Source organism: Ovis aries, chromosome 8 (genome assembly GCF_016772045.2).
Source record: "Ovis aries strain OAR_USU_Benz2616 breed Rambouillet chromosome 8, ARS-UI_Ramb_v3.0, whole genome shotgun sequence".
NCBI lineage: Eukaryota > Metazoa > Chordata > Mammalia > Artiodactyla > Bovidae > Ovis > Ovis aries.
The window spans coordinates 10,313,520-10,329,632 of NC_056061.1; the positions used below are offsets into that span (position 1 = coordinate 10,313,520).

The following is a 16,113-nucleotide window of genomic DNA, read 5'->3' on the forward strand; positions in this document are numbered from 1 at the left end:
GGGTTGCCATTTCCTTCTCCAGTGCATGAAAGTGAAAAGTGAAAGTGAAGTCGCTCAGTCGTGTCCAACTCTTCGTGACCCCATGGACTGCAGCCTTCCAGGCTCCTCCATCCATGGGATTTTCCAGGCAAGAGTACTGGAGTGGGGTGCCATTGCCTTCTCCGAAGTGCAAGTTAATGTCACACTAAAATTAATTTAGAATTATGAATACTTTTCCCATCTGATTTTATTTCTTGTTTTGAATTTTCATTGTCTGGTGTCAAATTTTATCTGTATCCCCAGGCCATATTCAAAATTAATCTGTCAAAACTTATCCGAGTGTTTAATACACTAGTGTCTGGTTTATCTCCTGTGTGAGCTCAGGTACTGGATATAAGAAAACTGGCTGTATCCTTTAATACTGATAGGCCTGCCATTACGTGGTTGTCAGAAATTTGCTGGCTGTATTTATTTATTTTGTTTAGAATTTGTTATCCCCAAAGAACTTTAGTACATTTAATGTGTCACAGTTATTTTATTAGATGAGGATATAAAAGCTCCTAATTTATTTATTTAGTCATTTATTGATATAATATTTATTGAGCCCTTACTGTGTGCTTAGCACATGCTGGACATTTCTTATTGATGAAACACGAACTTCTTGTTCACAGAACTTGTGTTCACATGGATACATTTTCTTTCAGGCCTCTGTGGATGGCATCAATTATCCCACCAGATATGATTCTTACCCTTTTGGAAGGGATCACAGCCATTATCCACTACTGTTTGTTGGATCCTACTACACAATATCACCAAGTGAGACTGCACAAATATTTGACTGGTTTTTAAAGACTGTGAGGCCTAATAGGTCCCCATTTGTAAACCTCAGTAAATGATGTTTCTTTTTCCCCTGACTTTGATAGCTTTTGGTCAACGTAGATCACAAACACCTGTTTGAAGCCCGCAGTGGAATCCTCTCGATCCTCCACATGATCATGTCCTCAGTGACACTGCTTTGGAGCGTGCTGCATCAGGCTGATTCTTCGGAAAAAACGACCATTGCTGCGTCTGCCTCCGTTACCACTATTAACCTTGGAGCCACAAAGGTAAGATAAGTCACACTTCACCCTTGGAGCTCAAGAGTCTATTTGACAACTCTTCTAGAGATTATGTTCCAAATTTGTGAATAATTTGAGTAGTATTTATGATACTCTGTGTGGATTGTGTAATTAGTTATCAAGTAATTTTAACTATTTTCTTGAAATGACATTTAAAAAAAATCATACTTTTTAAGCATATGTAATACATTTTTTTTTTTTAGTAAATTTAAAGCGCTCTAGTACTCTCACCACAATCTAATGTTTCAACATAGCCATCACCACAAAAAGATTCTTCATGCCCATCTGCAGGCACTTGGTTCCCATCCCTAACTACTATCAACCCTTAATCTGGTTTCTCTGTATATCAATTTGCTTTTTCAGGCCATTTCCTGTAAAAAAGAAATAATACATTATTTGCTCTTTTCTGTCTGACTTCTTTCATGTGACATAATATTTTTGAGATTCAGTCATACATGTTATAACTTTATCCCTTTTTTAGAACATTTCAAGCTGACATTTTAATGTGCAAATCTCTCCTGGAAAATAGTTTAGCAATATGTACAGAGAACCTTAAGTTACATAGTTTTTGACCTAGTAATCTTCTTTACTAATGAATTCTAAAGTAGTCAAAATTATGTAAATATGTATAATATTTATTACAGCCTTATTTATAATAGATACTATGGGCTTCCCTCTAGCCCAGTCAGGAAAGAATCTGCATGCAATGCAGGAGACCCAGGTTCAATCCCTGGGTCGGGAAGATCTCCTGGGGAAGGAAATGGCAACCCACTCCAGTATTCTTGCCTGGGGAATCCCAGGGACAGAGAAGCCTGGCAGGCTACACTCCATGGGGTCACAAGAGTCAGACAAGACTTAGCGACTGAGCCACCACCACCATAGCCTTATTTAATGGCAAGAAAAAAGAGATCCTGACCAATAAGGGAATGGTTAAGTAAATTATTTACTCGGTGTTACATTATGTCGCCACTAATAATCATGGTTTTGAAGAATTCTTAGTCGATGTAAAGTGCTTAAAAGTTTAGTAAAACAGGAATTTTACATAATTGAACAAATATTGTGTTTCTAATTATATTAAAAAATAATTTGCAGAAGAAGGAATAAAGAAAATTCATGAGCTAATAGTGACTATCTCAGGATGATGAAGTTAATGGTTGATTCAAAAATTATTTTTCTTCTTATACTTTCAGATATTTCCCAAAGTTTCTTCTTCATATTTAGCGGGAAATTATGTGAATGTTTAAAAGCGTTTTGCTATGGCCAGTCATCAAATTGATATCCCTCAATTACCTAATCTTACTCCAGATCTGACTTCCTAGACTTGGGAGGCGTGGGAGCACACCTGGCACTGTGGAGGAAGGCTAGAAATCAATAGAAAATCTAAATAAAATGGTGTTTTATTTTAATACTTGGATTAAACTGTTATAGGTTATTTGTTTTCCTTTTGAACTAAAATGACCGTGGTTGCATCTCTTAACATTATTAAACTTTCCTCCACCATTATTAACACACAGATACCATTATCTACCACTCCAGGATTCTTGGGCTTCCCTGGTAGCTCAGCGGGTAAAGAATCCACCTGCAATGCGGGAGACCTGGGTTCGATCCCTGGGTTGGGAAGATCCCCTGGAGAAGGGAATGGCTAACCACTCCAGTATTCTGGCCTGGAGAATTGAATGGGCTGTATAGTCCATGGGGTTGCAAAGAGTCGGACACGACTAAGCGACTTTCATTTTACTTCACTATCATGGTTTAGGTGGTAAAACAAACAAGTTCTGTATATTCTTCCAAGAAAAACTAAAAGTACAGTCCAGTTATTAATGCTTTCATAATTTTTAATGTACTTGTGGTTTGCTCAAATTTTTTTAGAACTTGAGGCAGCAGATCCTAGAATTATTGGGGCCCATTTCAATGAATCATGGTGTTCACTTTATGGCTGCCATTGCCTTTGTGTGGAATGAGAGAAGACAGAACAAAGCTCCCACCAGGACCAAGGTATGTGTTAATTTTTTCACTTGGTAAGCATATGGTGAATACATGCTGAGTTTCAATTTTCCATTAGTTGCAATGGGATTAGGGGCTGGGATGGGGTGGGTTGCAGAAAAGTAAGTTTGTCCTCCAGTTTAGATAATAATATATTGCCTAAATTTCTTAAATATAAAAGATACTTTATGTGAAAAAAGAAATGCCTATATTAAAACTGTAGCTGTATAGAAATGGTAATCAGATACAGTGTGTTTTTTTAAATAATAGTCATTTAAAGCTCATAGCAAGAGTATGGAGAGAAATTTTCTTGATTAGCTTTTCGTTACAATGTGACTGCTTAAATGTAATTCATATATTGTCTTTAGATTATATATGTGGAAATTCTGTTGCTTTGTGAGTTTGAAAGCTCAAAAAACTATTCTGTATTGGATATAAATACTGACTCACTGGACTACTAAGGCTGTTAAATAATTTATTCCTATAAGATATGTGATTCGTCTAGCTGAAGGTTTCTAATCTTATTTTTGTGCTGATTTCATATTACATGTATGCTGACACATTTCAAGTAATAAAAAATAAACATTCCGTTTATATGACATTTTGCATGTAAGGATTCAGTAGTAGATATTACATTGGACAGAATTGAGAACTTGGATTATTTAAAGTTAGTTAAGCATATGTGGTTTAACATGGCATATTGAACACATGCATTTTTATCGTCCCTCTTACCAAAAATGAGAGTGAAAAAATTTTAAATAACAAAAACTTGGGAGGGGTGACCACATAAGTGTGGTCATAAATGTCATATGACCACAAGTGTCAAAAAGTTTTACACGACAAAAAATACATGTCTGAGTTATAACTGACTTAGATATCAATATGCGTTTTCTCTGCTCTACTGATTTGCTGCAAGCAAAGGATCAATCACTGATGTAAATCTATAGACAGTCTGGAAGTAGAAGTATCAGGTACTTCTGAAGGCAAAGAGTTAGGATGGGGCTGAAATCTGGAGGGCTGATTGAAAGTTTATAGTTTCCTTTTCCCAAACCGAGCAGCCACCCACTTCTCTTACCCTACCCCAGCAGGATGCTGGAGTCAAGTTTACTTTGTGAAGAGTTTATGAAAAGAGACTCTTGATCCAAGGGCGCAAGGTTCACAGCTCAGTTCATTCGCTCAGTCAGTCTGACTCTGTGACCCCATGGACTGCAGCATGCCAGGCTCCCATCACCAGCTCCCAGAGCTTACTCAAATTCATATCCATCGAGTCGGTGATGCCATCCAACCATCTCATCCTCTGTCGTTCCCTTCTCCTCCCACCTTCAACCCTTCTCAGCATCAGGGTCTTTTGTAGTGAGTCAGTTCTTCACATTAGGTGGCCAAAATATTGGAGTTTCCGCTTCAATATCAGTCCTTCCAATGAATATTCGGGACTGATCTCCTTTAGGATGGACTGGTTGGATCTCCTTGCAGTCCAAGGGACTCTCAACAGTCTTCTCCAACACCACAGTTCAAAAGCATTAATTCTAATTGGCACTCAGCTTTCTTCACAGTCCAACTCTCACATCCATACATGACTACTGTAAAAACCATACCTTTGACTAGATGGACCTTTGTTGGCAAAGTAATGTCTCTACTTTTTTATATTCTGTCTCAGTTGGTCATAGATTTTCTTCCAAGGAGCAAGAGTCTTTTAATTTCATGGCTGCAGTCACCATCTGCAGTGATTTTGGAGCCCAAAAGAATAAAGCCTGTCACTGTTGCCATTGTTTCCCCATCTATGTGCCATGAAGTGATGGGATGGAATGTCATGATCTTAGTTTTCTGAATGTTGAGTTTTAAGCCACTTTTTTCACTCTCCTCTTTCACTTTCATCAAGAGGCTCTTCAGTTCTTCTTCACTTTCTGCCATAAGGGTGGTGTCTTCTGAGTATCTAAGGTTATTGATATTTCTCCCGGCAATCTTAATCCAGCTTGTGCTTGATCCAGCCCAGCATTTTGCATAATGTACTCTGCAAAAAGTTAAATGAGCCAGGTGACAATATGCAGCCTTGACATACTCCTTTCCCAATTTGGAACCAGTCTGTTGTTCCATGTCCAGTTCTGACTTGCTGCTTGACCTACATACAGATTTCTCAGGAGGCAGGTCAGGTGGTCTGGTATTCCCATCTCTTGAAGAATTTTCCACAATTTGTTGTGATCCACAAAGTCAAAGGCTTTGGCATAGTCAATAAAGCAGAAGTAGGTATTTTTCTGGAACTCTCTTGCTTTTTGACGATCCAGCAGATGTTGGCAATTGGATCTCTGGTTCCTCTGCCTTTTCTAAATCCAGCTTGAACATCTGGAAATTCATGGTTCACAGACTGCTGAAGCCTGGGTTGGAGAATTTTGAGCATTATTTTGCTAGCATGTGAGATGAGTGCAATTGTGTGGTGGTTTAAACATTGTTTGGCTTTGCCTTTCTTTGGGATTGGAATGAAAACTGACCTTTTCCAGTCCTGTGGCCACTGCTGAGTTTTCCACATTTGCTGGCATATTGAGTGCAGCACTTTCACAGCATCATTTTTTAGGATTTGAAATAGCTCAACTGGAATTCCATCACCTCCATTAGCTTTGTTCGTAGTGATATTTCCTAAGGCCCACTTGACTTCACATTCCAGAATGTCTGGCTCTAGGTGAGTGATCACACCAGCATGGTTATCTGAGTCGTGAAGATCTTTTTTGTACAGTTCTTTTGTGTATTCTTGCCACCTCTTCTTAATGTCTTTTGCTTTTGTTAGGTCCATACCATTTCTGTCCTTTATTTAGCCCATCTTTGCATGAAATGTTCCCTTAGTATATCTGATTTTCTTGATAGGATCTCTAGTCTTTCCCATTCTATTGTTTTCCACTGTTTCTTTGCACTGATCACTGAGGAAGGCTTTCTTCTCTCTCCGTACTATTCTTTGGAACTCTGCATTCATATGGGTATATCTTTCCTTTCACTTCTCTTCTTTTCTCTTTCTTTTCTTTTGTAAAGCCTCCTCAGACAACCCTTATGCCTTTTTGCATTTTGTTTTCTTGGGGATGGGCTTGATCACTGCCTCCTGTACAGTGTCACGAACCTCCGTCCATAGTTCTTCAGGCACTCTATCAGATCTAATCCCTTGAGTCTATTTGTTACTTCCACTGTATAGTCGTAAGGGGTTTGATTTAGGTCATACCTAAATGATCTGGTGGTTTTCCCTACTTTCTTCAATTTAAGTCTGAATTTGGCAATAAGGAGTTCATGATCTGAGCCACAGTCAGCTCCTGGTCTTATTTTTGCTGATTGTATAGGGCTGCTCCATCTTTGGCTGCAAAGAATATAATCAGTCTGATTTCAGTGTTGACCATCTGGTGATGTCCATGTGTAGAGTCTTCTCTTGTGTTGTTGGAAGAGGGTGTTTGCTGTGACCGGTGCGTTCTCTTGACAAACCTCTGTTAGCCTTTGCCCTGCTTCATTCTGTACTCCAAGGCCAAATTTGCCTGTTACTCCAGGTGTTTCTTGACTTCTTACTTTTGCATTCCAGTCCCCTATGATGAAAAGGACATCATTTTTGGGGTGTTAGTTCCAGAAGGTCTTGTAGATCCTCACACAACTGTTCAACTTCAGCTTCTTCAGCATTAGTGCTCGGGGCATAGACTTAGATTACTGTGATATTGAATGGTTTGCCTTGGAAATGAAAAGAGATCATTCTGTCATTTTTGAGATTGCATCCAAGTACAAGGTTCATACAGGTAGGAATTAGACATCATGCTGCCTATAGCAGTCAGGAAAAGTCTACATTCTGAAAAATGGAATCAACCTCACCCCAGCAAGATGGCAGGAAGCCATTATGTTCCTCAGGTAGGAGTCTTTAGGATTCCTCTCTAGGAAAATGGCCTGACCAGGAAAAAAGGCCTAAGCTACTTAAATTTTTGTGTCTCCTAACAACAACAACAACAACAAAAAGGACTCCAAAACTAGGCTGCTGGCACTACACAGGAAGGGCCACCTATCCAGTAGTCTGGCACCTGAATGCTTGGCTTCCCATCACCTTTTAATTTCTTTTTGAAAGGCAGTAGTAATATAGTTGTTAAGACCTCATACTTTGAAACCAGGTCCCTGGGGTTCACATATTGACTTCTCCACTCACTAGATATATAACGTCCTCAGGGCAGCAATACTGCTTAATGGGGTTTTGAGAATCCGAACCAGAGGGAGGGAGGGTGGATGGAAAGAGGAAAGGGAGGGGGAAGGGTATGCATATATATATGGCACTTAGCAATACATGGCGCTTAATAAGGCCTCTGTAAATCTATTTGTGTGTAGTTTTTATTATTGCTGTGCTGTGCTTAGTCATGTCCAACTTTGCGGCCCCACGGACTATAGCTTGCCAGAGTCCTCTGTCCTTGGAAGTTTGCAGTCAGGAATACTGGAGTGGTGGCCTATCCCTTCTCCAGGGGATCTTCCTGACCCAGACATTAAACCAGAGTCTCCTGCATTGCAAGCAAATTCTTTACCAGCTGAGCTACCTGGGAAATAGAGAGCCAAGGAATACCAGTCACATGAAGAAAGCCTCTGAAAATAGGATAAAGATCAAAACAAGTAGATAGAGAAAGTCAAAAGTAATAGCGCAGGTAACAGAAGAAAATGTAAATTTCAACAGGTAAAATTATGTTACATCCATGAAATAAGAGATTATTTTGGGCTCCAAAATCACTGCAGATGGTGACTGCAGCCATGAAATTAAAAGACGCTTACTCCTTGGAAGAAAAGTTATGACCAACCTACATAGCATATTCAAAAGCAGAGACATTACTTTGCCAACAAAGGTCCGTCTAGTCAAGGCTATGGTTTTTCCTGTGGTCATGTACGGATGTGAGAGTTGGACTGTGAAGAAAGCTGAGCGCCAGAGAATTGATGCTTTTGAACTGTGGTGTTGGAGAAGACTCTTGAGGGTCCCTTGGACTGCAAGGAGATCCAACCAGTCCATTCTGAAGGAGATCAGCCCTGGGATTTCTTTGGAGGGAATGATGCTAAAGCTGAAACTCCAGTACTTTGGCCACCTCATGAGAAGAGTTGACTCATTGGAAAAGACTCTGATGCTGGGAGGGATTGGGGGCAGGAGGAGAAGGGGACGACAGAGGATGAGATGGCTGGATGGCATCACGACTCGATGGACGTGAGTCTGAGTGAACTCCGGGTGTTGGTGATGGACAGGGAGGCCTGGCGTGCTGCAATTCATGGGGTCGCAAAGAGTTGGACACAACTGAGTGACTGGACTGAACTGATTGCAAAAATTTTAAATTGTCTTAAATGTCAAAATTTTTTAGCAGAAGCAAAACAAAATCAGTATAAGAGAAGTGAAAGTAGATAAATATCAGATATAGAATGTAAATTTAGAGTTGTGGAAAATACAGGAAAGGAGACTTTTAAATTAGGGAAATGATACTGGAGGTGCAGTATCTTTTTGAAGAAAGAAGAAATAGAAAAAATGAGGGGAGAAAAGTATCTAAGAAATAGTACAAGGAAATTCCCCAGAAGTAAAGGAAATGAGTTTTTATAGGCACTGTGAAGAGATCTGTCTACATAAAGATCAGCAAGTAATGTCAGATCACCAGAGATGAAAAGGAGGTCTGATAACCTTCTAAAGAGAAAATACTGGTCATATTCGATGGATGATGATATGACTTATCATTAGCAACACTAGAACTTATGATTGGAAAGTTAGTTTCAATCTATAGTACTTTACCCAGCCAACGTGTCACTCAGGTGAATTTTGACTTTGAAGTATCTCAAAAAAAATTGCAGTTGATTCACCCTTTCTCAAATGCTGTAAGATGTATCCAGCAGAGGAGGGATAAAACAAGAAGGCAGCATGGGATCCAAGAAATAAAAGTTCCAACACAGGAAAAAAGAAGGGCTGATGGTCACAGGAGAAGTATCAAGATGATACTATATAGCAAGCCTGCTGCTGCTGCTGCTGCTGCTGCTAAGTGGCTTCAGTCGTGTCCAACTTTGTGCGACCCCATAGACGGCAGCCCACCAGGCTCCCCCGTCCCTGGGATTCTCCAGGCAAGAACACTGGAGTGGGTTGCCATTTCCTTCTCCAATGCATGAAAGTGAAAAGTGAAAGTGAAGTCGCTCAGTTGTCCGACCCTCAGCGACCTCATGGACTGCAGCCTTCCAGGCTCCTCCATCCAGGGGGTTTTCCAGGCAAGAGTACTGGAGTGGGGTGCCATTGCCTTCTCCGACATAGCAAGCCTAGAGAGTACCAAACCAGGGTAGAACAGAAAGACATCTATCAGAGATATCTCAAGAGAAAGCAGGAAGGGGAAAAGGTAGGTTAGTTATCTGATCTGATGTTTTTGAGCATGTAATTAGAGGAGGCTTACGGTTGTTGGATTCTTTGGGGATAAACTTGTGATAGAGAAGGCCAAGCAAACACAAACAGTGTAGACACAGAAATGCACTTGTGTATATGCACACACTTCTATTAAGCATGTTGTGACAATTAAGGAAGGTTATTTTTATAAAGATAGAAAAATCCAACTGAAGTCATACTGCATAAGAAAAACTGTGTTCTCTTGTATATACTATCATATTTTTAAACACATTTACATATAAAACATTGTGAATAGGGCATTATAATGCTTTCCATTGATATATATGCATTTATTTCATACATCTTCTGGTTGATACGTAATTATTCATATATCTTTTATTTTTTCATCATGATTTTAGTGAAAATTGCAGAAACATAAAATATGCATAAATAATTCTTCATATCATAAACCACTCTGAAATGAATGAAAGTTTGCAGACGTAGTTCATCATATTCAGTGTTTCCTTATGAAGATCCTTAAAAACTATTAAAGTAAAAACGATTATATTGGGACTTCCATGTGGTCCAGTGGCTAAGACTCTGTACTCTCAATGCAGGGGGCCTAGGTTTGATCCCTGGTTGGGAAGCTAGGTCCCACATACTGCATCCAAGAGTTTGCATGCCACCAACTAAAGATCCTGCATGCCATAACTAAGACCTGGCATGGCCAAATAAATAAAAATAAATATTTTAATAAAACAATTATATTTCTTTGAAGCAGATTATCTTATTAATGTAGACTTGTTAAGATTTTTCAGTTGGAATGAATAAATAAAGATTATTTTTAAAAATTGGCACACAAAAGCAGTTTAGGAAAAACAAAAGGTCGTATGAGAGAAGACATGTATACTGATAATATACAACCTAACTATAAGTAATCATGAATACTGGGTGTAGATTTAAATGAAATTATGATGTAACTATGGTGGAAGGATAGGGAGAAGAGTGTAATAGAACCAGAACTTTGTCTTCTGAAGTAGGATGTCAGCAGATAATGTGTAAAATTGAAGAAAATATTCTGAAATAGGAAAAATAACAACCACTATTATTACTCAGAAATGATAGGAAAGAGCCAAGAGTTGAGCCTGGTCATTTTGGGGCATAAGTGCAAGCACACTGCTATTTTTTCTTAAAAGATACCTTGTCCTGTTTGTCTTTTTGAAGCAATGTACCTGTGTTATATTGATAAAAAATGAAATTTACCCAAAGTCATCAAGGGGCATGAAAGGGCCTTTATATTAAAAGAGGCCATAAAATATTCTCTTAATTCTGTGATTTCTCTTAAAAGATTTACCTGTACCCGTACATAAGTGAATACAGTGATGTGTTCTCCAGGTTATTCCTGCAGCCAGTGAAGAGCAGCTCTTACTGGTAGAGCTGGTTCGGTCTATCAGTGTCATGAGAGCAGAGACTGTCATACAGACTGTGAAAGATGTCTTAAAGCAGCCCCCAGCCATAGCCAAGGACAAGGTAAGAGGCGCTGTCCTTTGACTTGCTTACAGTTGTGTTTCAGAGATGACCCTGGTAGGGAAGGTATTTTTTGTACACTGCACCCTTTTAAATAGATTGCCGAGGTGAGTGCACGTCTTCTCACTCCGCCCTAATGAAAACAGTTACCAGTATCTACGGTGACCCGCTGGCATGATCCTCCCTGCGGCCACTGAAGAGCGGTTCACTGCTCGTAGTGCTCCATGTGTACGTCTAAGGCAGTGAGTAAGTGTGGGACCAGATTCTTAGGTGAGATTTTTCTGGTCATGTAGAGGAAAAGCACAGAAGCCAGAGCCCAGGGTCTGTTTACTTCGGTCGGTGCCTTTTTCACAGCTTCTTGCTGCTCTCTCTTTGGAATGAGGGTCTCAAGTCTGTAGGCGCCTCACATTTTGCTATAACTTTAGTTCTGGTTGGTGTCATTTCTTGACCTTGTACAGTCTGTGCTACCGAGAAGTCAGTGGCAAAGTCTTTGCACTCCCAGTGCGTTGTCTCTAGTTCGGCAGACCTAAAAATCTACAGGTAGTAAAGTTATGAACTTGTCTACTTTTTCTGCTCCTTATTTCAGCAACACTAAGAGGTTCAATTTTCTTAAAATATATTTAGCAACTGCTAACATAAGACTTTAAGCCAAGCCAAAATAGGCCTGATTATTTCCTTAAAAGAATTATTGCACATATCTGAAAATATTGCATTATTTTTTCTATTGCCTAAAGAGTATGTACAAAAATAGCCAGTGTCCTTACTAACTTTTTAGCAATTTCCTTACTGTTCTGTAATCACCAGTGAGGCATTTGTGATAGGATTTTAAATTTGCTTGTGAAAGCTCAATTTAGTGTGATTATTTTGAGCACCTACTTGTGCCAGAGACACTGGGCTAAGTGTGAAGAATATAAAATCAAATAAGAGCAAGTTCTGTACTCCTCAACTGCTGCCCACCCTGTTCTCAGTATGCTGAGTTCTGCATTCATCAGATACTTGATTTTTCCTCATGTGGTACAAGGGGAAATTTTCAAGGGAATAGTTAGTGTCAAAACATAACGAATCAAATTGGGTAAATGAAAGTGGACATTAGTGTTATTTTCTTGTCTATTATTGATTTTTAAGGGCAAGTACCTTCTTTTTATTATATGTTACATTCAGCACTAACTTTAAAGAATAGATTTTAGGCTGTTAGGAGTTAGTTCAAATTTGGAACCAACTATACCTACCTGCCTATCCTAATTTAACAGAAACTTGTGGTAAAACAGATTTAAATTACATTTTATTAAAAAAAAAAAAGTCAACCTAATTCTGATAGCCCAGCCAAGCATAGGCTGATTAAAATTTAAAAAGTGTTGATGCTTATAGAGTCAATGGATCATTTAAAAATAATGGCTGGGGTGTGCTTTGTATAAGGGGATGGGTGGGAACTGAGAATCTTTTGATTCTTTCTGTCCATTTTCAGCTTTTTAAGGAGCTGTTGTGTTTTGCCTGGTACATGGAAGGGAGCTGCATGATTCAAATGACAACCTAGCATTTGATTTTGTTTGTTTTTAATTTTTTTAATTTAAACCTGGTAAAATACAGAGTAGTTGTAACTATGGAAAAGAAAAAGCAGCATTTTTCTTCACTATAAAATCGGTTTCTTTTGTTTATAGAAACATCTTTCTTTGGAAGTCTGCATGCTTCAGTTTTTCTATGCTTATATTCAAAGGTAAGATAACTGCTGTGGATCTCTCCTCACTTTATTTAGCAGTGTATAAAAGTTAGGAAACAAGGAAGAAGGCACCTGAATTCTTTCAAGAAGTTATTTTTTTTTCCTTCTAAAACTAAACTAATAATGGAAACAGAAAAACATTGTTTGTAGAAATATTAATAAAGGCAGCTGGCCTCTTAATGACCCAGTCATGTGGATCCTACAGATATAAAGACCTAAGTATATTAAAGTACACTGGACATTAAAACACTGAATTGTAAGAAAATCATTTAACTATAAATAAACAAACTACATCCTATTCTTAAAATTATGCCTGTTTCCATTGATCCATTATTTTGATATAGGTGAGAACGCAAGGTCGTCAATCTGTTGTGTTTTTTTTTTCTAATGGAATGGTATGACAATATCTTCTTGTTATGGCATTCCAGTTGTGCATTAAGCTGACATCTGAACAGAATTTCGTTGATTTGAGTTTTGATAAACTTCTTATTCAAGAACCTTAATTTTAATCCTCCCTTATAAGAATGTTTTCCATTTTAATCATCAGACTTCGCATCAGTTTGTGATTGATGACTAACATTTATAAAGTTAGGTTAAAGTGGTTGTGATTTAGAATAGGGACTGCCTAAAATCTAAGTTTAGGTAGAAGAGTTCGGGTTAAGGTCAAGAAGAAACAAAGAGAATCTTAATTTCTCTAGAGGTGAGAGGCTGATATTCAGGATAGATTGACAGCCCTCCCTTAGATGAGATGGAGGCTCGTAGGTGAAGGAGAAAGAGCTAACAGAAAGAGACGTGGAGAGAATAGGGAAGGGAGTAGGGAACTATGATGTCAGTAATCAAACAAATCTATTGAGCTGCATTTTGAGAGTCAGTGTGGTTAAGAACTGGTATTTCTGTGGCAAAATTTCTACTGTAATAAGTTACACTGGATATTTTAAGTATGTATGCTTGGTTTTCTTTTTACATATAATAAGAGTAGAAAATATAAAGCTTTCAGAAATATTCTATCACAGTATCACAGTCTATCAAAATAAGGAAATTTTCAGAGAAAGTAGGAAAATACAGTAAAGACTGGGGAAATATAGGGAAAATTAAAGTATATTGGCTTTCTCTGTGTATAGAAACTGTGTTCATCTTGCAGAATTCCAGTGCCCAATTTAGTGGATAGCTGGGCATCACTGTTGATACTCCTGAAAGATTCCATACAACTGAGCCTTCCAGCCCCAGGGCAGTTTCTTATACTTGGGTAAGCAGTTTCACTTGAAAAATGATTTCAAATAAAAGAACAGTGTTCATTGTCTCTGATTGCTGAATAACATGTTTTGGGTGATGGTGTGATCTCTACCTTCTGGGGGGGAGTGGGATTATGGCGGCAACATTGTGTGTTTATACATATGCAAAATGTAAACACGCTAATGTAAGACTGTTGCAGCAGTAGTCACTTAGTGATGAGAAAGTGTGGGATTGAAAGGGGCGGAGGTGGGCAGGATGACGGAAGGGGAACTTTATAGTCATTTGAGTTCAGAACCCTGAACATAAAAAGTCATTCTCTTGTCATGTTGTTTCCTGATCTCTGTTAATAATGTGCGTGATTATTTGGTAAATTCTAGTTACCCTTGACTGCAAGCGCCATGATGTCCAGACCTTTTACTCTTCATTATTCTTGGTTCATAATATGTCCCCTGGAAATATTTGCTCAGTGAGTGGAGATGGTAGGAGGGGAACACCTTTGTGGACCAGGGAGGGGTTACTGGGCAAGGTGCCTTGTCTGCTTTGGCTGTGGTGTAGGCATAGCAGTGGAACAGTGGGTGAATGAGAGGGAGATGGGAGCTGGAATGGGAAAGGAATTTGCATTTTTTAAAGAAATTTGGTCTTGGGTAGGGGATGGGAGTGATGGCAGGTTTTGAGGAGGGATATGACCAGCAAGTTAGTAGTAGAATAGATCATAGGGGAAAGAAGATAAAATGGTTCCTAATGGGAGGTAGCAAGTTTGTGTGCTGTGGATTATGGGACTGAAATAACATGACAAGAAAAGAAGGAAAGGGGGCTAACACAGGAGATAGAAAAGAAAAACATCAGAAAGGTAGAAGAAAAACAGGTATTTTCAGTGTTCTAGAAGCAAAGAGAAGTTAAGGCATGGCTAACTCCTTTAGAGAGATTAGGAAAGATGATGTATAAAAAGAGGGTGTATTTATTGATGATCCAAAGAGGATTGGTAATTTAGGAGAAAAGATTGGATGAGATAATAAGCACAGATGCTAAGGGCAAAAGTCAGAGTGAAAAAAGTTAGTGTGAAGTAGTCTTTGAGTTTGTTTGATCACGAAAAGAAGGAGAACTGACAAGGTAGCAGCAGGAAATGTGCTTTGAAAGTCATCATTAATGCTCAGGAAACCTGATGATGTTGAGTAGGGAACAGCAGACTCTGCCTGAATTCAAATCCCAGCTCCTTTGCTTCTTTGCTCTAAGGCCCTGCACAGGTTATATACCCTTTCTATCTGTAAAATGTAGATGATAATAGTGCCTACCTCATAAAGTTGTTACGAGGATCATTTAGTGTTTGTTAAATTCCTAGAATAGTGCCTGGCTGATAATAACTATTATTTAAGGGGAGTGTTCCATAGGAGATTGTAGGGGCGGGGGCCTCCTTGGGAGCACCAGATTCCAGAGACAGCTGGGAGGGGATGGAGACCAGGGAATGGCAGGGGTAAGAGTGAGAAAGAAGGCTGCATTTCCTCTAAAACCTTGTGACTCAGGTTGATTCTTCAACCAGCAGCAGTAAGTCACCTGGGAGCTTGTCAGAAATGTAGACTCTCGAGCTCCAACCCAGACCACCCGAATCAGAATCTGCAGTTTAACAAGGGTCTCAAGTGATTACATTACATCCTGAAATTTGAAAAGGACTGTTTGAGACAGAAGAGGGAAATTCACGAAAGGGAATAACCTTGTCTCCAACCTGTTTGCATTACTTCAGACGTTCAGTGTGTTATTCCACTGAATGGGATGTAAACTCAACCACATGCAAAGAACTCCAACCTTAGTCAACCTCTGTAGCTCTGCTGGTGTTTTTTAAAAGTGTAGTTGGGTGGTTCTATATACAGACTTAGCTTCTCTGTTGTCCTGAAGGAAACCAGTGATTCTGCTTTGGCAACCAGTGGTCTAGAAAATTTTGAAGTAGAGGGAGGGTTAAGGTTAGAGGGTTCTTTGGTAAAATGGACTCGAGGTTTTGGTAAATGTAGGAATGTAGTCTTACACCAGGAAGCAGAGAGGAGGTGGAAGAACAAGGATGAGAGCTGGAGGAGAGCTGGTCAACCTGTAGAAGCTGAGTAGCACTGCGAACCCTAGCAGTGATCCCTAGACCCTTGTGCTGTTTTCTAAACCAGAAGTCTGAAGGGGTTTTACGACATTGAAGGTGTAGTAGAAAGAGCAGTGGACTCAGCGTCTGCAATTCCTGGACCAAAGAT

At 39.1% G+C, this 16,113-nt stretch overlaps 1 protein-coding gene across 11 annotated transcripts in view; it reads left to right on the plus strand.

Moving 5' to 3' along the window:
* Positions 1-16,113, plus strand: part of DOP1A (DOP1 leucine zipper like protein A) — a 115,038-nt gene that overhangs the window by 82,750 nt on the left and 16,175 nt on the right. For all 11 annotated transcript variants that reach the window (XM_027972311.3, XM_015097311.4, XM_042253174.2 and 8 more), the window contains 6 exons: positions 684-795; positions 903-1,085; positions 2,967-3,092; positions 10,804-10,938; positions 12,594-12,649; positions 13,794-13,898. In XM_027972311.3, the coding sequence (XP_027828112.2) occupies positions 684-795; positions 903-1,085; positions 2,967-3,092; positions 10,804-10,938; positions 12,594-12,649; positions 13,794-13,898 (717 nt within the window). The remainder of the gene's footprint in view (positions 1-683; positions 796-902; positions 1,086-2,966; positions 3,093-10,803; positions 10,939-12,593; positions 12,650-13,793; positions 13,899-16,113) is intronic.